Raw genomic sequence first — 21,620 nt, 5'->3', positions numbered from 1 at the left:
TTTCAAAGCTGCAAATGCAAAAATAAATCCATAAAAATGGCAAGCACAAGCGATTCTATTTGGGACACTTAGGTGCCAGGGGTCTTTCCTCTGCATCTAACTTCCCAACAGTGTAGATCATGGACATTGTGAATGGGGGCCATTTTGATTTATGGCCGATATTCGTACCCCATGCTCATTCCATTGCGAATTGGGCCGCACGTTGATCTATGTCAAAGAGTCCCACTGCATGGCCCCTTACCACATTCTATGAGTGGGCTGATTCAAAAAAGTGACTCTGGCAGCAAACAAACTTTTTGTGGGCAAATTCAATTTTGTGGCCCAGCCCAGCCGCAAAATGCACGTGTTTCTGTCACTTGCGTGTGTGCAAGGCATGCACAGGTGGAGATAGCCTTTTTTGTGATTTGGGCCCATAGTGTTGAAGAATGACATTGTACACTGTCTATGGAACCCCCCCCCCCACTCCACCACCATCAAACAGGCGTGGTCATTACATTCTCCTTGTCCGTGAACTCGACTAAAGCCCTGGAACTTATTTCCTGACAAATCAATACTTATTTAGCTGCTCCCACAATTGCTTCTGTGGTACGCAAGGGTGTGGTGGGGATCTGCTCCATTCCCTAACTCCACTCAAGGTATGCTCTACTGCCTCCAATCCTACTCCTCTCACCTTTCTCTCTCCTGCTGGAAAAGAAGCATTGGGGAATAAGTAATGGATGGGGTTATGAGAGACTGGCATGCGGTTATGTGCCCGAGGGGGAGTTAGAAAGAGAGTGGGGCTGGGAGTGGTGTCGGGCTAGGAAGATGTGCTGGCCTCCCAACAGTTACATCTTTACTTGCATAAACTTTGCACTGTGCTTGCGTCTGCTGTGTTGTCTGCACCACTATTGATAAGTGGTTGTGTATTGCACACTCTTGTCATCACCTCGCCTCTTAGGGTCATGGTCTCTACTTGGCACAGGAGGTTCGACTGCCAGAGCTTTGCTAGCGTGCAGATGAACCTCCATTCTTGAAGTGTGAAAGTGCCTTGTGAAGTTTCTTTATTAAAGCAACAATTAAGCATTGTCAACAGAATCGTGTCCAATTTAGTACATGGGGCTGATGTTGTGTATAGTGGTAGCCCACGTGACAGTTTTCAAATATTGCCTCATGCATGCATGCACTGATGCTTCTTACCCCCTTCCCTTGATAATGGGGACAATGTAATGATGTTAGCACATCAATAGCATGGAATTCTCTTACATGTGTGCTTTGGTAATCGGAATATGGAATTAAACAACCTAACACTACAAAACAGGTCAGGAAGAATATGATAAGCAATGCAAGTGTGCACCTAGGCAGATTTGTGTCTATTGCAGCAGTTTCCCAAATGCATTGGTAGTGCCATTGAAGCTGAGTGTAGAGGTGAGCAAACTTAAGCACCCAATGATGCACAACAAGACTCTATTATTGAAGAAGATTGTGAAGAATCAACTTCCACCAGTGGTCCAGGGATGGATATCAGTTCCTAAACTATCACTCAGTCCCACACCCTCTAGTACACCAGAAGGGATCCAAACAGATTGGAAACACAAGCACATTATAAACCTCCTTGTCCAATTTTGGTAACATGGACAGAACGGCAGGCTTATCTCTGCAAAATCGTGGATCGGTGGTTAGTTGCGACACAACAAAAATACAATTATTGCCCAATGATAAAAGGAACTGTCCAGTCAAGGTTGTATAAAAGTATCTACTTTATTATTATTCAACAAACAGTTCTAACACACTACTAAACACAACCCACCCTATAAAGGAACACAGAGGACAGAAAGTTCCACCAAGGAAAGGGAAGCACTCTGGATACTGACAGGAGGGTAGTCGGTAAAGCAATCAGTCTTAACTGTTCAAAGTTATTTGGTTTCAGCACCAATGGAGCAAGGGGGATGTAAATGTCACTAGATGCCTTCTGGGAAGGACCGGGGGGACAGAACCACAATGTACCTGGTGCTTGAGTTGATCTTGATGATTGACAGCGTCAAGTCGGTTCCAGGATGCTTTGCAGCTACTGCAAAAGAGTTCAAGACAGGAGACAGCTTCAGGTATCAGGCAGCAGGCAGTTCGGCGAGCGAGGCTGGATGGATGGCTGCAGGCTGGCCTACAGTGCGGCTAGGGGTCAAGAATCGCTGTCTCTGTGCTGGCTGGCGGACCTGGAAAGCTGGTTGAGGCATCCCGGACGGCTTTAGAGATTGCAGTGTGACAACAGTCAGTGGTGCAACCGGTCACGGTTTGAGGGCTAGACTGCCTCGGAAATGTCTTTAAAAGATGGACGCTGGTTGATACTTGTTGTGGCACTCCTCCGAGCTTCTTCGCAGGGCTTGGATCGTCCTTTAAGGTGGACGGGCAAAAGCTAAGGAGAGTGTTTGTGGGCAACAGCATTGTCCTTTATTCAGAGACTCTCTGGCAATTCCCACCTAGGAAGCTTGCTGGCAGAACCTAGCAGGGCACGCTGTGTACTGGCTGGGTACTGGATCTGGAGCTGCTGGACAGGTCCTCTGACGTCTGTATCGCCCTCTGTTCCCTGGGACATGTTTAGGGGAGGACTCTTGCTTCTCTCTTGGAAATCCTGGCCTCCCCTCACTGGCGAAGCAGTAAGGCAGGCTGTACCTGCAGCCAGGGTCCAAATGAGCCCTTCTTCTTACTCCTTTCGAAGACGTCGGATAATCTGCCAAAAGAAGGACTGAATCCTCTTGTAAAGCCAAATGGGCCCCAGTGATTGGTGCAGGCTAAGCCTACCTTAATAAACCAATCCTGGGTACCCACCAACAATCTTCTGTTATGTGTGAGGTCATAACCTGAGTGCTTTGCAACAGGAAAGGTAAGGGGTGATAACATGTACTATTAAATCCCACCCATCTTCCTGTCTGTTGTGCATCAAAGTGCCTCTCTGGTTAATTGAGCTCTCTGTGACTCCTGATCAAAGCACAGGTCTCCCTTGAAGTTTGTGGCAAGAACAGACTTTCTGTCTCGATCAAATCACGTGCTTCTTCCCTCTCAAAGGGGGTTCCCTGCAGGGGTTGACAATTGTAAACAGTTGTCCCAGACATGACATTCAGTGCCCTTCATACAGAGGGGTGGGATCTAGCTTCAAGCTGGCACATTGCATATCAAAAAGGTGTTGAGGTTTCCTGCCTTAGTTCTGTGAATAGGCCTCATCGCAGGCCTGCTTCAATTAACTCTCATCAGTATGCACTGCCACCACATAGGACTTAACAATTGGCAGGGCGGATCCATGGAGCCTTTGATATTTTAATTAGGTTGGCCGTGGGCAGAGGAAGGTGCTGCCTTTCCCCTTCTTGAGATGCTTAGATGTACCTGTGGCTTTCACTTTTTAGCTGAACATGAGAGGAGGACTGCGGCGGTAGGCTCTGTCCCCCAGAGTACACTTGACTATGTGCTTTTTGTGCAGTGAGCATTGGGAAATGTGTGCGGATTAGCCCCACACATTTTCGGGAAGTTTATCTGCCAACATTCTATTTCTTTAAAAAAATATCAAAGCAGCACGGGCGAGTGCACACTCCCAGTGCGGATGGTCAAATTCCTCATAAAGATAACTGCATATATTTGGCCCAGACCCCAATATTGCTGCTGAGACTATTTGCTCCGGCCATTGAATTATGACCCACCAAACATCCACGTGGAATCCTGCAGAATGCCACTGGTGCACATCACCTATTTTAAAATAAAGTAGACACACCTAACACTCCCCCTTCTTCTTTTACAGAGTGGTCTTTCCCTGAATTCGTTCTTCAGCCTGCTCCAGCTCTGTAGCCGTGACATAGAATGCCTAAGGACAAGACTTCCACAACTCAGTAGCTGCCTTCATTTGGCCCATCCCATGACATCCATATTGTGTTGGGGCCGTGAATGCAGGGATGGACAAACCCAAACCCATGATAAACCCTTGCACCCACTCAGTGGGTCACGTGATAGATTCCGTTTTTCTATTTCCCCCATTAATAAAGGCTCCTCACCTGCACCTTGTACCTGTCCCAGCCGCCAGGTAATGTATACTAGTTTAATAGTTAACACAGACATCCCAAACACCAAAACTAAAGATGGTTCTCCTCCGCCCCCCTCGCACAGGGTTGAGTTGATACCGGATCTAGCAATATTATCAAACCATGTCCAAAACCGGTTCATGTCTGCTTGCTGTTTCACTGCCCACCTTAAATTTCGACCCATATCACATAAAATACACAAAAATAAATGGGTTTCCACTGAGTTGTTGTTTCAGTGTATAAAACAAAGTCAATAGTTTTACCTTTTGTATTTCCATTGTATAGTTATTTCTCAGCCATTGTCATCATTTGGCCAGGCACTGTAACATTTTGCCAGATGCTGGAATCAAATTGCCCCCAGAATACCATAATGTGCCAGGTAAAGCCATGATATGGTTTGGTGCTCACCGCTCACATCATATAGCAGGTACTGCCATCAAAAGCCTAAACACTCACATCATGTCCTGGTATTGTCATCAGAAGCGCAAGTACTTATTATATTAAGCCCAGGTTGCACAGTAAGACCAGATATGAGTATGGCATTTAGCATAATGGGGCCAGATTCTAGTGTGCCCAGTTAGCACAGATTGCGTTATGCCTCGTTAGCAAACCAGTGTGAGATTCATTTATGGTCAGTTACCATAGTAGTTCAAATGACCAGTAAGCAGCAGCGCCAGATTGCATTTTGGCCAGTTAGCACAAATGTGCTAGAGTACATATGTATTACCACTGTAAGACCAGATTCCTGTTTTCCCAGTTAGCGTAGCAAGAACAGATTCCATGCTGCATGTTTAGCAAAGTACGGACAGTCATCTTAATGCCCAGTTATGCCAGATTATAATATGTACAGTAAGAGTAGACGTTTTAATGCCCACTGTGTGCAGTAATGCCACATTACAATATGCCCAGCTAGCACAGTAGACTAGACACTATAAGGCCAGTTAGGAGAGCACAGAGTGCTGACGTATTCACACACCCCTAGCTAGAACAGCTGTGGCAAAGTCCCTTGGGACCAGTTAGGATACCAGTACCATGCTCCAGTATATCCAGTTAAAGCAACGGTGCTAGATACCCTGGACTTGTTACTGCAACAAGCCCATACTCCCTTATTCTCAGTAAGCATGGTAGGAGCAGGCTCCATGATGCCCTTTTATCCTAGTAAGGGCAGACTATATTACTCACAGTTATTGTAGCAGTGCAAAATGCATTTTGACCTGGTACCAGAGTAAGGGCAATTTCCATTATTCCAGGTTACCTCAGCGAAGCCTGATGATCCTAGTATGCTTGGCTAGCACAGTACGGTTAGATTCCATTATGGCCAGTTTACGCTGTTCAGAGGAGTTAGGGCACTGTCTTAAAGCGCAGGGTGACTCTGAGAGCATTCTTTAGGATTTCACTGAGGTGCTCGGGGAAGAGCACCCGAGCATCTCTTCACTCCTTTAGCCCTGCCCACCGTCCCATTCCTGTGTCCTCCTCAGCAGGACGGTGGAACATGCAACTGTCAGACCTGAGCACGGGTGTGCAACCACGCGGTCAGACAGTGAGTCCAGTCCAGTGAGATGGGTGGGGCCTGGGTATGCTGGCACCAGTGGGAGACATGCATCCAGCTCTACTGTCCTCATGTCCCATTCGCTGGCTTGGTCCCACTGGCTATGGTGTTGGGGCCCGGGTGGCACGTGTTTCAGCTAATGTGGGGCATCTTAGAATGAGAGAACAGGACACACAGCTCATGACCTGCCCACCTGAAGGCACCGGCACTTGGAGGTGCTTTCATCTCTTGCAGCCCACCTCCTACTGGGAGAAGTGGCAGAAAGCACTCTGCAATACAAATGGAAAGGGGCGTGCAGCAGAAGGTCACTCAAATGAACTAGGTGTGCCCTGGCTATTTGCGGCCACTTCCCATCTATCACGAAAGGTTCGGTCTTGGCTCACCTTGGATGGTGCCTCACAGAAGCCAAAACTAAAAATGAACTAGATCTAGGGAGCAAAGACGGAGGGAAAACTGCTGTTTGTAACTAAAGACCTTCACAAATTCCAATAAAAAAAAACACCACTGGTTTTTTACTACAATGTTCCAAATGCCTACAGAGGATTATGCATTGTAGTGGAAGTATGTGTTCATAGGCCAATGAACCGGTCTTCAATTTTTCTCTTTAACTTTGCAACAACCTTACGGATTCCTTAGAAGGGCAGTAGAGCGCTTGCGGCACTATGCCTCACAGGTGCACCTTATAATGCTCCAAGGTCATTCTCAGCATGTCGATGAAACAAAAACATTCGCTTTCCAAAGACAGCACTAGAAAGTTACAGCCCCTCTGCTTAAGAATCCCCCACACCACTTTTTCACATTCTGCTTGAATGAGTTGTCAGCAAACAGGTCAGGCACTGGCCAGGAAAAGCACCCAGAAGATGTCTTTCAGGCAGGTGTCTGCCCGGACGGCCTCTGAATCTTTCCCCGCCACTCTGTTGGATGATCCTTGGTGAGCAGCTGATGGCAGAGGTTTAAGTGTGTTTCCATCATTAGACCTGTCAGCAGTGCTTCACACCATGGACTGGTCAATCTTCCTACAGTGCTAAGCTGCGTAAAGTCTGGCCTCTCAAAATGACAACCGGCGGTCGTGCAACCACCTTGCCTGATCCTCCCCATTCAATTTCCATTGTGGCATTCCTGAGGGAACATGCATCACCAAGGTTTTATTAAACATCTATCTACGACCCCTGGGTCAGATGGTCACCTAATATGTGTTTTTCTCTACACCCACAATGTCAAGTACCAGATCTTCATGAGTTTAAATGGGGACCAAAATGCGTGAAAAGCCATCTTGGTGCAGGCTGCAGGTGGACAAAGGACAACTGGCCAAAACTCAGCCCAGAAAAGAGAAAGCCACTGGTAAGTGGCACAAAGAGATGGTCTATGAGGCCATACCTTTCTGCCAGTGCTACACTTTAGTTCAACCCAGACGTGCACCCTTGAACGCTGTGCCTCGAGAGGCAACTGCACTGCAGCCACAACTCACTGGTGACACCCAAAGAGGCAGAACATATGTCTGTGATTCATGTTTGTAGTCTTGTTCTGCAAAGATGTACATCGAAATTTCGGCTTGACTCCTTGTGAGGGGATCAAACTGATATGCAAATGGACATTCTGGGAGTTGACGTGTGTTTGAGGTTCTCCTAAGAGTGCCACAGCCCACCGAACCAGCTGTTTCATCATATGTTCCTTCTCAGAAGAGCATTCCTCCCATTACTGGTGAGACAATAAGCATTTGGGGTCCAACCCTAAGTGAGTAGGGCCATCCAAACGTGGACACCTTTGCACTGTGTGTGCCCTGATGACACCCCAGGAGGTAGAAACATGTGCTTGGGGTTGCTGCCGGCACTCTTGCTCAGAGGCGATTTGGCTGACATGTTTGGTTGTGTTGCCCTCATGGGCAGGGTCAGTCTCCTATGCAACAGGATATTTACCTCTGGTTGGTAAGGCGAGCTGAAACCTGATTGGGCGCCTCCAAAGTTGGTTACCTCTCGTTTGTTCTCAGTAGGAGATGCTTCACTTTGTTGGCCTGCGGTGACAACTCATGGTTTTTAGCAATGGCCCTGGGCCGCCCGGGGGTCATGGTTTTTAGCAATGGCCCTGGGCCGCCCAGGGGTCATGGTTTTTAGCAATGGCCGTAGGCCGCCTGGGGGTCATGGTTTTTAGCAATGGCCCTAGGCCGCCTGGGGGTCATGGTTTTTAGCAATGGCCCTGGGCCGCCCGGGGGTCATGGTTTTTAGCAATGGCCCTAGGCCGCCTGGGGGTCATGGTTTTTAGCAATGGCCCTAGGCCGCCCAGGGGTCATGGTTTTTAGCAATGGCCCTGGGCCGCCCGGGGGTCATGGTTTTTAGCAATGGCCCTAGGCCGCCCAGGGGTCATGGTTTTTAGCAATGGCCCTAGGCCGCCCGGGGGTCATGGTTTTTAGCAGTGGCCCTAGGCCGCCCTGGGGTCATGGTTTTTAGAAGTGGCCCTAGGCCGCCCGGGGGGTCATGGTTTTTAGCAATGGCCCTAGGCCGCCTGGGGGTCATGGTTTTTAGCAGTGGCCCTAGGCCGCCCTGGGGTCATGGTTTTTAGCAGTGGCCCTAGGCCGCCCGGGGGTCATGGTTTTTAGCAATGGGCCCATGGTTTTTAGCAGTGGCCCAAGGCCGCCCTGGGGTCATGGTTTTTAGCAGTGGCCCTGGGCCGCCCGGGGGTCATGGTTTTTAGCAATGGCCCTAGGCCGCCTGGGGGTCATGGTTTTTAGCAATGGCCCTAGGCCGCCCAGGGGTCATGGTTTTTAGCAATGGCCCTAGGCCGCCCGGGGGTCATGGTTTTTAGCAGTGGCCCTAGGCCGCCCTGGGGTCATGGTTTTTAGCAATGGCCCTAGGCCGCCCGGGGGTCATGGTTTTTAGCAATGGCCCTGGGCCGCCCGGGGGTCATGGTTTTTAGCAATGGCCCTAGGCCGCCTGGGGGTCATGGTTTTTAGCAATGGCCCCGGGCCGCCCGGGGGTCATGGTTTTTAGCAATGGCCCTAGGCCGCCTGGGGGTCATGGTTTTTAGCAATGGCGCTAGGCCGCCCAGGGGTCATGGTTTTTAGCAATGGCCCTGGGCCGCCCGGGGGTCATGGTTTTTAGCAATGGCCCTAGGCCGCCCAGGGGTCATGGTTTTTAGCAATGGCCCTAGGCCGCCCGGGGGTCATGGTTTTTAGCAGTGGCCCTAGGCCGCCCTGGGGTCATGGTTTTTAGCAATGGCCCTGGGCCGCCCGGGGGTCATGGTTTTTAGCAATGGCCCTAGGCCGCCCGGGGGTCATGGTTTTTAGCAGTGGCCCTAGGCCGCTCTGGGGTCATGGTTTTTAGCAGTGGCCCTAGGCCGCCCGGGGGTCATGGTTTTTAGCAATGGCCCCATGGTTTTTAGCAGTGGCCCTAGGCCGCCCGGGGGTCATGGTTTTTAGCAATGGCCCTAGGCCGCCTGGGGGTCATGGTTTTTAGCAGTGGCCCTAGGCCGCCCGGGGGTCATGGTTTTTAGCAGTGGCCCTAGGCCGCCCTGGGGTCATGGTTTTTAGCAGTGGCCCTAGGCCGCCCGGGGGTCATGGTTTTTAGCAATGGCCCCATGGTTTTTAGCAGTGGCCCTAGGCCGCCCGGGGGTCATGGTTTTTAGCAATGGCCCTAGGCCGCCTGGGGGTCATGGTTTTTAGCAGTGGCCCTAGGCCGCCCGGGGGTCATGGTTTTTAGCAGTGGCCCTAGGCCGCCCGGGGGGTCATGGTTTTTAGCAGTGGCCCTAGGCCGCCCGGGGGGTCATGGTTTTTAGCAATGGCCCTAGGCCGCCTGGGGGTCATGGTTTTTAGCAGTGGCCCTAGGCCGCCTGGGGGTCATGGTTTTTAGCAGTGGCCCTAGGCTGCCCGGGGGGTCATGGTTTTTAGCAGTGGCCCAAGGCTGCCCGGGGGTCATGGTTTTTAGCAATGGCCCTAGGCCGCCTGGGGGTCATGGTTTTTAGCAGTGGCCCTAGGCTGCCCGGGGGGTCATGGTTTTTAGCAGTGGCCCTAGGCCGCCCGGGGGTCATGGTTTTTAGCAGTGGCCCTAGGCCGCCCGGGGGTCATGGTTTTTAGCAGTGGCCCTAGGCCGCCCGGGGGGTCATGGTTTTTAGCAGTGGCCCTAGGCCGCCCGGGGGGTCATGGTTTTTAGCAGTGGCCCTAGGCTGCCCGGGGGGTCATGGTTTTTAGCAGTGGCCCTAGGCCGCCCGGGGGTCATGGTTTTTAGCAGTGGCCCTAGGCCGCCCGGGGGGTCATGGTTTTTAGCAGTGGCCCTAGGCCGCCCGGGGGGTCATGGTTTTTAGCAGTGGCCCTAGGCCGCCCGGGGGGTCATGGTTTTTAGCAGTGGCCCTAGGCCGCCCGGGGGGTCATGGTTTTTAGCAGTGGCCCTAGGCCGCCCGGGGGGTCATGGTTTTTAGCAGTGGCCCTAGGCCGCCTGGGGGTCATGGTTTTTAGCAATGGCCCTAGGCCGCCTGGGGGTCATGGTTTTTAGCAGTGGCCCTAGGCCGCCCGGGGGGTCATGGTTTTTAGCAGTGGCCCTAGGCCGCCCGGGGGAATGTAGTCTGCCCATCATGTTTCTTCTACCTCACAATAATGATAATGAGAATACATTTTCTATTCAGGACTCAGCTGCAGAGAGCAACGGGGAACAACACAATCATCCTGTCTTGATACAATTCAGATTTATTTTTATTTCTTGCACTGCTTAAGCATTTATTGGCTCATCTTGAACACATAAGGGGCGTGCCTGCCGATTGGTGTCCAGGGAAGGATACAGAGACATGTCACACTTTGCATGGCTACCAATGTCCAAAAGGATGCGGTTTAAATATTTAAGTGTCTCACCCTCCTAGTACTTACTCGTGCAAGTCAATTCTTCCTAATAAAAACCTTCCAACATTGCATTTCTTCAAACACACTTAGATGGCCTCAGGAAAAGACTTTCCTTTTTCTAGGGAGGTCGGCTAGCAGGTGACGGCTTCTCTGGACATTTGCCGACTCCTTCGCTCATCTACTCTCTCAAGGCATGGCTCGCAACAGTTGAGCTACATCTATCTTGCTGTCTCTGTCCCATGATCCCTTCACATAATGCATGTGTGCTCATGGCTGATGTGTCCAGGAACTGATATCGTCTCAGTGACAAGATGCCATGTGGGGCGGTGACAGAGGACGCTAGAAGCCGCAACACAGCATAAGGGACGGTTGAAATAGAAAGCAACAAAGCTGAAAAGTTCCTGGTCTAAAGTTCATCTTAAGCGCACTTTGGGCTTTTGGGGACAGGCAGGGTCCTGAAATAGGAGCAGAACAGTGCTTTGCTCCCTAATTCCATGTTCGAGGCTCATGCACAGGTTGTTTTAGAATGCAGGGTTTGAGTTCGTCATACCGTTCCTGCAGGCTGAGTCTTACCTGATCTGAGATGACTCAAGTTCTGCCCGTTTGGCAGGATGGTTCCTAGCAGGGGTGTTGCTAGGTCTGGAAAAGATCTGAGGCTATGCTAATATCGGGACTATCGGAACTCGTGGGTTAGCTAGCCTTTTGGTTGTAGCCCATGAGCTTCTATTCTATCCAGGCTACAACCAAAAGACCCAGGGCTATAGCCCCTTCAGCCCCCCAGCCCCTAGCGACACCTCTGGTTCCCAGTCATTAGCAGTGCCAAGCACCCATGAAATCATCAATCCCAGTGCATTCCTGTATCTTTTGTAAGACGTCCCAACTAGATACGCTCATGCTCCCAACTCCGAATGCGCGGCTTATATCTCATAGATCTGTTGCAGCCTTAAGTGAACACACCGCTCTCTTGGTGCACAGATATATGACTGTGGCTGGCTACTCCTCTGAGAGTGAGCTGTGCAGCCTGAGCACTTTTAGAGCTGTGCCCTCTTTGCACAAATAAATCTGTCCTCATCAGATCCTGGATGCTACAGACCCTTCCAGACACGGGCCTAGAGAAGCAAAGGGCACCCACCGCCTCCAATAAACGACACATGGCCTCAGTAAATGTAAATGTGGAGACTCGATAGTTTAGGTTAAAGGATCTTCAGCCTTTGGCTCTCCAGATATTTTGGATTACAACTGCTATCAGATTTAAACAACATAGTAAATGGTGAGGGGTTACAGAGACGGTTTCTAAGGAAGCCCAATTTTGTCTGATAAGAGGACTCGTCCTCATGAAATAAAGAGATATGCCACCATCACATAGTTTGGTCAAAAAGGGAAGCCCAAATTAGAGCTCATATCTCAAGTTTCCATAGTGATTAAATTAGCCACCAAACAATATCCCTCCTCCCATATCCTCTAATGTCAACCATGGTCCCAGTGCCTTGTCCCTCAATAGGATTGGCCAACCTGCCTCTAACAATTGCATGTATGAAGGTGTATGTTGTGTTGCTATGAACTGAGTGATTTAATGTGAATTTGCACAGAGCACAGGTTTTCCCAGAAGTATCTTGGCATAAAAGGAATACGCACATGAACAGTATGATTGCGCACAATCAAGGAAGACAGAGCAGCTATCAAAGAAGGCACATGATGGAGAGCCACGTGCTCGCACCGACCAAGCGCATCGGCACACAAGCCAGGGTAGAAATATCCAGGGGAAAGCTCCCAGGATTGGTCACTTTCTATCTGTAGCATGACCTATGTCAGCTCAAAAAACATGGCACACATACAAATTCATTCATGTTATTGATGTGCTGTACTGCTTAACACGCTTAGTTCCGTGAACACTTTGTACACTTTGTCTGAAATGCACAATTATGTTGTAGAAAAAAAACTGTTAAGAAATGCTGACAAGTTAACAGCAGTATGAACAAAACAGCTTGAGATTAATGCAAGAAAGCAGTTTACCAATGGATTAGTACATGGCAAACACCAATTAAAGTGGTTTGACCAACTTTGAAAAGGCCTAATTGCATGACATTTTGGAGCAAGATATATAATTTTACTTGGATAATTAGTATCCACCGATGGTGTAGGGTTGTTCTGGGGCTGTCTCATTCCAGCCACCCTTATGAAGAATTGTTCCTTACATGATTTATAGTATGTTAAATTTGTAAGTGGCATGACTTCTTTCATTCATTACCAGAGAGAGAGAGGCGGGGCAGCTTTTAGATTACACCTGTCACAATACTGACTCTGGAATCTAAGGGGGATATCACCTTGTTAGGATAGTCCCAGGAAATATCAAGTCAACCAAGAGAAGAAGAAAATCCTCAAAAGAGCCGCCGAACTCCGTCCCCACCACCACATGACCCCGGTGGCTGCTCTGCCACGCAGCCCAACGCCGTTGTAGAGGCACGGCCTGCCCTAACGGTAGAGCACACTCGATGGAAGTCAGGCTTGCATGTCCACATTTTGGCAAGCGAGGCTCAGCCTACGTGAACCCCCTTTGTCCCAGAGATGAGAAACAGGGACGCGTGGAACAGAGGCGTAGACAAGGTGGGGCCTGAGTGGGCAAGGCCCTCCCAAAATCTGTCAATGCCCACTCAGCAGTGCAGTGTGGGAATTTACAGATGTAAATATCACTGCAGTGGGCCCAACGGCATTAGCTTCAGGCCCCACAATCCTGATTACGCGTCTGGCGTGGAAGCTCTGTCACCATAGGTAACACAGCCACACTGTGGCTGCTGCACGACTCCCATGGCGTTTCCTTACCGCTGGTGCTCCCGCCTTGCCCTCAACTTGCTCCAGGATGTTTGTGTTCCAACAAGCCCCACTCTGCTCTGCATCCCCAACACTACCCGGGCAGTGCTCCACTTCTCTGCCCGGCCAGGGTGCATGCTACATACCGCAACCAGCACCACTTGCCTTCTCCTTCTTTTCCTTCTCTTTCTACACCTAGTGCAACTTGGTGCTTTACTTTTAATATAACATTTATATAGTGTTGGTTTATTTTTGAAGTTGTGTACAGCTCCAGGTGACGCCAGCAGTCGCTTAAGAGCGCTAATAATAGTGAACAGCTAAACAGAACAACGCACAAACGTAAGGGTCACAAAACGCTTTTAATTAAATATTATTGCATTACCAGAGTGATTGAGCTTGGAAGTAGGAAAGACAACCCCACCAGCATTCCAAACGGTGACCGACAAATCTCTGGGCAGGCACTCAGCCAAGTGAGTTATCTGACTTTCTGAGTAGAGTCTTGCCTCAATACTTATTAACTGCAAGCATAAAAGCTTTCAAGGTTTAGGTTTGACCAAAAGCAGAAGAAATTAAATATCAACAGGAATGTCTTAAGCATCTGTTATAACAACACTACCCGCCACCAGGAAAAAATATATTGGTTGATATTAAAATCATGGTACGGCGTCGGCTACACTCTCCAGAGGTTAGTGAATATTTATACACTCACTCCTGAACCGGATCAGACCCCAATAAAGGTTTAGCAAACTCATGAGTGGCGAACAAAATCTGATAAAGCTAAGCTGCATCTGGCATTCATTTGCAGCAATGTTCCTGTAAGGCGGTGTGGCTCTCCAGATGTTTTGGACTACGACTCCCATGGTCCCTCACCATTGACTATGCTGGCTAGGGTTGAAGGGAGTTGAAGTCCCAAACATATGGCGAACCAAATGTTGCAGGCCATTGCTATAAGGCAACATGGTCTCCGAGGATATCCCTTAATCTTTCTAGACATTGATGGGGATGGCAGCTGTTACATTCTTTGGTGTGTGCAGCCTCTTACATATACCTCTCCCCACCGTTTCTTGCATAGCAGAGGAAGTTCAAGCACACCACAGTCCCACTGAAACACCAAAACAATTCAGTAATCATGCAAAGAGCTCACCTGATGTGGTGCGTAATATGCGCGGACCTGCAGTGAAAGGAAACAGTGCATTACAGAAGGATTAGAGACCTTGTTATGGGTCTGCCATATCAAGGTGTATTGTCCATTCATCAATACTAAATGCCTATTCAAGAAGTTATATCACACAGCTGAACATCTCACTGGTCAGTTAAACAATCATTCTCACCTGTGGAGCACTTTTTTTAATCTCTACATTGAATGTTCGACTGAGAAACACAAAAGGGTGTTCCTTTCTTTTCATTTTATAACAGATGATGGACCCGAGACTCACGGGGGAGGGAGTTAAGGTCAAGACAGACACCACTGAGGTACCCAGACAGCATTAAACTGGCCCTGAGCAAAGTGTACATTCAGTTCTGACAGTAACCTTTAAATATCTGTGGACATTTACCAACTTGGAGTTCACTATCATGGTCAGACTGGGACATACTCTAGGCCTGGGTACTAACAATAAAGTGGATCACAATTGTAAAGGGAAATAGGTTGCTTTCTCAAAAAACGATTTGAGCAGTACTTCGGGGAGCAGTTTGGATAAACTCTGAGGCAAATGGAGCATTTTAAGCACATTTCATTGGTAACATTGCTCAAAGCTACCAGCAACTCATCAAACTGACCACCTTTGGCCCCAGAAAAACTGCCCACGCCAGCATGTTGGGACAGCGCTTTGGGCATTGAGCTATTGCCGTATATGCCAGTCCGAGCCTGCCCCTGTTCACCGAAAAACCAGGTAAGGGGTCAGGCCAGTTGGCCATAAAGGTTATGAAGGCTCTAAAGTAACATTTAAGCAATAAGCCCCGAGCTGGGAGGTTATTACCGCTTCATGTAATGCCTGGGTCCTATAGTTGCAGGCCCCAGGGCACACAGGGCATTCGCTGAAACGGCAATGCTACCCCCCCCCGGCAAGGGTCTTATTGCTATTAGTACTCCGGCCCGTAAAACCAGGGAACTAATTATCTTTTTTGAAGTTGCGTATCGAAACTGAAAAAAAGAAAGACAAAATAAAGATGGCCGCCATAGAACGGGGAGAAAGAACTATACATAGTCCCTTCTCCCCGTTCCATGGCGGCCATTCAAAAAAGAAGAAAAATGTTAAGAAAAAAGATGGCCACTATGGAATGGGACAAGGGACTCCCTTTCCATGGCGGCCATTACAAAGTAATTTAAAAACAGTTAACACAGAAAATGGTCACCAGGGAACGGGGAAAAGGGGCTACATGCAGTCCATTCTCCCTTTACATGGTGGCCAGACACAAGCATCGAGTGATGCTGAAGAAGTGGAGGTAAGGCTTCATCGAGCTGGTAAAGACCCAGCGAGGGCCAATGAGGTTGCTTGTTACAAGCTCATTGTCCATTGCTGGGTACTAATTAGGCAATATGACCCGAGGAGGGCGGGCATTTCCAGTCAGGTAATGTCCCCGGGGGCATTATCTGACCTGTAATGCCCCCCTCCAAGGGTCGTATCGCCTAATTAGTACCCCGGCCCGTTGTACCAGAGTACTAATTGCAATTTTTCTCTAGTTGAGAAACAGTGTTGCAACCTTTTTGCGACTAGAGAAAAAAAGCAAAAAATAAAATGGCCACCAGGTATCTGGGAGAAGGGACTACTTGTAGTCCCTTCTCCCTTTCCATGGCAGCCATTAAAACCAATGAAAACAAAAAGTAAACAAAAAAATGGCCACCATGGAAGGGGCAAAGGGAATCCACGTATTGCATTCTCCCTTTCCATGGCGGCCACTCTGGGATGCTGTGGTGGAGAAGCAGAGGCACCAGAGTCTTGTCGGCGAGGTAAGGCCCGGGCGAGGGCCAATAAACTTGCTTGTAACAAGCTCATTGACCCACGCCGGGTAGTAATATGCATTAAGGAGCCTGTAGCTAGTTGTTGGTAGTCCTAGCTGGTCACTGCTTTACCCACTAAGGGCTTGACCAAACCTCTCACTCGATGCAAGAACGTCAATTCTTCACGAGCAGTTCCATAAGTGTCTATCTGATGCACTTAAAAAGCAACCAGGTATCTCTACCCAGCCAGGCTGATGCAGAGAGTAACACTGCCTGCTAATGGCTTAAGAACGTGTTTCCCTAAGAAACACTTCTGAAAACAGCATATGAGGGCAAAACTTTAGTTAGAAGATAGAGCCAACACCCCCAACCTTAAAAACATGAACGTTTTGAGAGGTCAAAATACTTTAATGGTTGCAATTTTGGGAGTAAATGACATCCATGAGAAAAAACAGGAAATCTATAATTAGGTTGGAAGAAAGGTAGAATTGCCCTGCCTTTTGTTTTCTAATTGTGAAAAGACAAACAAGCGACATGACCCCGCCACAGGGAGTGCAGTGAGGGCCTCTGTGGGGGCACTCATGGAACGACAGGGAGTGCAGTGAGGGCCTCTGTGTGGGCACTCAAGGAACTACAGGGAGTGCAGCGAGTGCCTCTGTGAGGGCACTCATGGAAATACAGGGAGTGCAGTGAGGGCCTATGTGGGACACTCATGGAACTACAGTGATGGATTGAGGGCCTCCCTCTGTAGGACACTTAAGGAACCACAGGGAGTGTAGTGAGGGCCTCTTTGGGGGCACTCAAGGAACTACAGGGAGTGCAGCGAGTGCCTCTGTGGGGGCACTCATGGAACTACAGCGAGTGCAGTGAGGGCCTCTGTGGGGGCACTCAAGAAACTACAGGGAGTGCAGCGAGTGCCTCTGTGGCGGCATTCATGGAACGACAGGGAGTGCAGTGAGGGCCTCTGTGTGGGCATTCAAGGAACTACAGGGTAGTGCAGTGAGTGCCACTCATGGAAATACAGGGAGTGCAATGAGGGCCTCTGTGGGACACTCAAGGAAAAGAAAAACACCAGCAATCTGTGAATGAAAGCGTCAGAGGCTCCATCACTGTACCTCCATGTTCTAAACACCCTGAGGTTTATGGGAGTCTTTGACTTTCTGCCCCTATTGTTGAAAGCTTTTTGGCTTTTTCGGGACTAAAAACAACCACGAAGTTATAGACGCAAGCACTGGTTGGGTGGAGTTTAGTATCTGCAAAGGGGTGACAACAGGGAATTTAAGGGATTTTCTGGGATTTTATGTTGTCTGGTCATCTATCCTGGGTGATGTCAGTGTTTAATCGTCACCTTCACCTACTTTCAGACACCAACTACATATTTATCATTATTGCCCCCTTCCCTTCGCCCCCCCCAACTCATACATAGTTAACACTTTCATGTCTACATCTTGACCTCCCTGGGTGAGCAATCTTTCATTTCACAATGGAGTATTACAAATATGACAAGCAAAGGCGACGATTGGCGCAGTGCAAAAGCTGAGTAACATAACACGGTGCAGATATCGGAGCATTTCCTGGTGGCAAAGCTTCGCCCGCCGCCAGGTTACGAGCACTGCCATTGTGAATTTGTATGGTCCGGCACATTGATTGTACCGTGCGCATGTGGAGACTGGCTTCACCCACTGAACGCCTCCTCAATCCCCAGCATGAAAGCGCAGAAAAACATCTCTGACACTACAATTCCTACGTTGCAGTGGGCGCTCTTTCTGTGACGTCCATAGACTAGAACAGTAGATAGCAGGGTGGGTGCAAGCTCCCAATCAGCCAAATGCAGAATATACGTGAGGGCGTAAGCCCACATTCAGAGCAAGAAGATGGCTGCTTGGACCCACTCCCCCTGCACACTCTCTCTTTATATCTAAATACCCCTGACTCAAAACAAAAATGCCACTTGCCTCGCCCTACAAATCCACCGGACTTCGATATCCAGGTTCCCTCACTGCAGGCAGCCCGCGCTGCACCTATGCCAGTAACTGCCATGGAAATGCCGGGAGGTGCTCAGCGTGGAGCCCTGGCTCCATCTCTATGGTGACCATCGTAGTTGTCTTTATTTTAATTTTTTGAGTTGGTTTAATAAAGTAAAACCGGACACAAATTGAGTTGTTTTATGCTACATAGCACAAAAGTACAAAATAGCAATGTAAATATGTCATAGTTATAATCATCCAAATGACAAGTATTACAAGAATTTTAAGACAATGGTCCTCATTAGGACCCTGGCAGTAGCCAGTAATGTTCTTATTAAGGGCACGGCTGCCGCCGGAAATGTTTTTTTTCCAGGGCACAGAAAAGGGCAATAACCGAGTCATGCTGACCTTGGCGGACCCGGTTATTGCCCTTTTCTGGGCTCTGGAATAAACCATTCCCCATTCCCATTTGAGCCCAATAAGGGCTCAATGGGAATTGGGAGTAACGGGCCCGTTGTCAGCATCCTGGTCTGCTAGCGGGTCCTGCAGACCTCGGAATGTGACAGCCCGGAATGTATGGTGCTGGTCCCTTACCGGCACCTACATTCCGCGGCCGCCACACACCTAATGAGGCCCAATGACTAAAATCGTAAACTGTTATATAATTGGTTAAAAGTTGTGAGTTACAAAAGTTCATAGAGTTCCAATAAAAATCTATAAAGTGCTAGTATCAATGAGATATTTTGACCTTCCATCAGTCGAGACCACAGGTTTCTTCTGCATGGCCATAGGAGTAGAAGATAAAATTTGCAAGTTGTGTTGACTAATATTTCCTGACTTTGGACAGCGAATGACGAGATGTTTGATGGTGTCCGGTCACATGGTCGAAAATAAATGGTCGAATGACCATTTGATCGAATCAAAATGGTCGAAAAAAAAAGGTTGAATTTTTTTATTTATTTCTTTCTTTATTTATTTTTAAGTTTTGGTTGCTTAAAAAATATTTTTAATGAAGAAAAAGGAGGATTGGGGGGAACCCCCCCCATAAAATAAAAGAATAAATAAAAAAAATTCGACCTTTTTTTTCCGACCATTCTACTTCGATCAAATGGTCATCCGACCATTTGGTTTTCGACCAAATGACTGGTAACCATGTTTGATTGTTTTGAGAGGTTCATACTCTCTACACAACCTGCAGGTTCTGTCCTCCTTGCTGAGTCCCAGCCTAGGCCCAAGACATTTGAGTGATGGAACTTGATTCAATTTGAAGTTAATATAGGCGGCTCTCTCAGTGCTACATCAAAACAGATAAATGTACTTAGATAAGCAGGATCGCTTTCTGACTAACCTTGAGTATTCCAAGTAAAGCAGAAATTGACCCAATTGTTCAATTGTCTGTATCCAGTCCCCTCGTAAAGTCTCCTTTTTGTTTTTTTTCAATTATTGACCAGTTCTTTTGTGTGTGAGCCAATATTTTTAAAGAGCATCTGAATTTTTCAAGAGACGGGATAGATTTGTCTACTACGGCTAAATTAAAATAAACAAAAAGGGACTTAGACAGTGGGGATGATCATGTTTGCATAGAGGCATAGTTTTGCCACCGTACAATTGATTCCAGGTGTCTGAGCCCCAGCTCGTGTCTTATGACACAATTTGGAATGGCTGGATCTAGGCCTAATGTTTTTTTCCAGATGATTCCTTGAAGGGAGTTGTGGTAAAATATCGTATTGATACACACCGGCCTGGTTCCTAATCCATTGTGGCACGGGGTGTTTGTGGAGGTTGGGTGCGAGACGAGTTGGAGGCATACACAAAAGGAATCCGTAGTAGACTAAAAATAAAAAGTGTTTTATGGCGCACCACATTCATTGTAGGGGAAGCAGTTCCCTGGCTGGCATGTGCCGTGTAATAAACTGTGACCATTTCTGACTCTACCAAGTCACAGGAGGCAATAAATGATGATAATATCATGCTTTATATAGCGCTTTATATTTCACTCATCATGCATTAAAGCACTGTAATAAACACACGCAGGAGCCCTTGTACGGAGAACAAACATGACCAAAGATCCTGTCCTATGAGATGGTTACCGCTCAGCCTAACATTTTCGGTACTTGTCTGGCCTTGTGGGCGAGACCAGACTGATATGCATATGGTTGTTTCACCTATGTGTAGAGTAGCATGAGCTCAAATGCGGCTGCAAACTCTCTGGAGTGGGTACCATCCAACAGAAGAGGTTATCGGGCAGTGTTCATTCTCAGTAGAGGGGGGTTTCATATTTTTGAACATTTTGAAACTTAATCCAGATGTGGGCCCTTGCCCTCTGTCCCTTGAGATACGACGCACCCCAGCTGCTTCTCAGTGATGAGGCCCCACAAGGCAGAAACACATGCCCGGGTTTGCTGGAGGTAGTATTGTTTAGCGGAGAATTGCCCGGCATCCTGGTGCAAGACTGCTCTTGTGGGTCGGACCAGATTGATATGCAAGCTGATATTTCTCCTCTGGTAGGGTTCAGTGAGCTTAAATAGGGTTGCAGACTTCACTAGGTGGAAACCATCCCATAGAAGAGGTTGCCTGCCCATGATTCTTCTCAGCAAAGGGGCTCCCTCATTTTTTTGGAACTGGAATGCTACTCAATTTATTGACCTCCAAAGAATGAATGGCTGAATTAGCCCAGCCTGAATCTGAACCTGCGGCTGGATGTTGCACATTGAGCTACCTTACCAATTTAGGACCGATACCCACCCGCCACCAGACCCATGTACCGTGAGCACAAACAACAACCTGATACTGTTCTTCCATTTGGCAGAGCCAGCGCCACAAAGTCCTTGTTGTACAAAGCACCTAAATACATGAATCCATGATTTTTAACACAAGCTAAACAGACCAAGCCTCTCCTGTCTCATTATTACTGCGCTAAGTTCGGGAAAAGTGTGAATTTCAAAGTCTTGGTCATGACCTAAGGGAACCAAAACGGGAAATGGATTTCACAATAAAGCTGAAATAGATATTTCAGGGGAAAGAAGGAACATACCACTCGAAGATGACGAGGGGGGCACTGGCAGACAATCCCTTCACAGTGGAAGTTTTGTTTTTAATCAAAATCCAAATCTTGGGCAAGCAAACTCTGTTCACATCCAGGGCATTATCAGTGCCCCTTGTGTTTGTACATGTAAAGAATCACTTCACTGAGCTCCATGTTACTGACTTGTATTGGAATGCTCTGCATGTTTCGGCCCAGTCCCATCCCTTACTGGTTTACGTCAACATTTGTTATCCATGTGATCCGTTTAAGCTCAGGCGATGTCCCTGAAAGATACAGGCATTGCTCCACACCTGGTACAATTCAAATAATGACCCCGCCTAACTGTGGACTACTTCACAAACAGGGGGAACGGGCACCCAATGAGCTCTGCAAGATAGGGAGGAGGCGGGTCGGTAAACTTTGCTCAGGTGATGAAAGAAACGTGGACAGCAGAGGCCAATGTCCTGA

The 21,620-nt window shown here is 48.3% G+C and overlaps 1 protein-coding gene across 2 annotated transcripts in view; it reads right to left on the bottom strand.

The window, feature by feature from the left end:
* Nucleotides 1-21,620, bottom strand: part of PXDC1 (PX domain containing 1) — a 257,082-nt gene that overhangs the window by 205,975 nt on the left and 29,487 nt on the right. The window contains exon 2 of one of the 2 annotated variants that reach the window (XM_069613504.1): nucleotides 14,364-14,390. The exons of the other annotated variant lie outside the window; for it this stretch is intronic. Within the exon in view, the coding sequence (XP_069469605.1) occupies nucleotides 14,364-14,390 (27 nt within the window). The remainder of the gene's footprint in view (nucleotides 1-14,363; nucleotides 14,391-21,620) is intronic. 2 annotated transcript variants of the gene reach the window in all.

Source organism: Ambystoma mexicanum, chromosome 5p, assembly GCF_040938575.1.
Source record: "Ambystoma mexicanum isolate Mex_15411 chromosome 5p, UKY_AmexF1_1, whole genome shotgun sequence".
NCBI lineage: Eukaryota > Metazoa > Chordata > Amphibia > Caudata > Ambystomatidae > Ambystoma > Ambystoma mexicanum.
The sequence above is the reverse complement of the archived record's forward strand: the minus strand, read 5'-3'. Positions and strand labels throughout refer to the sequence as shown.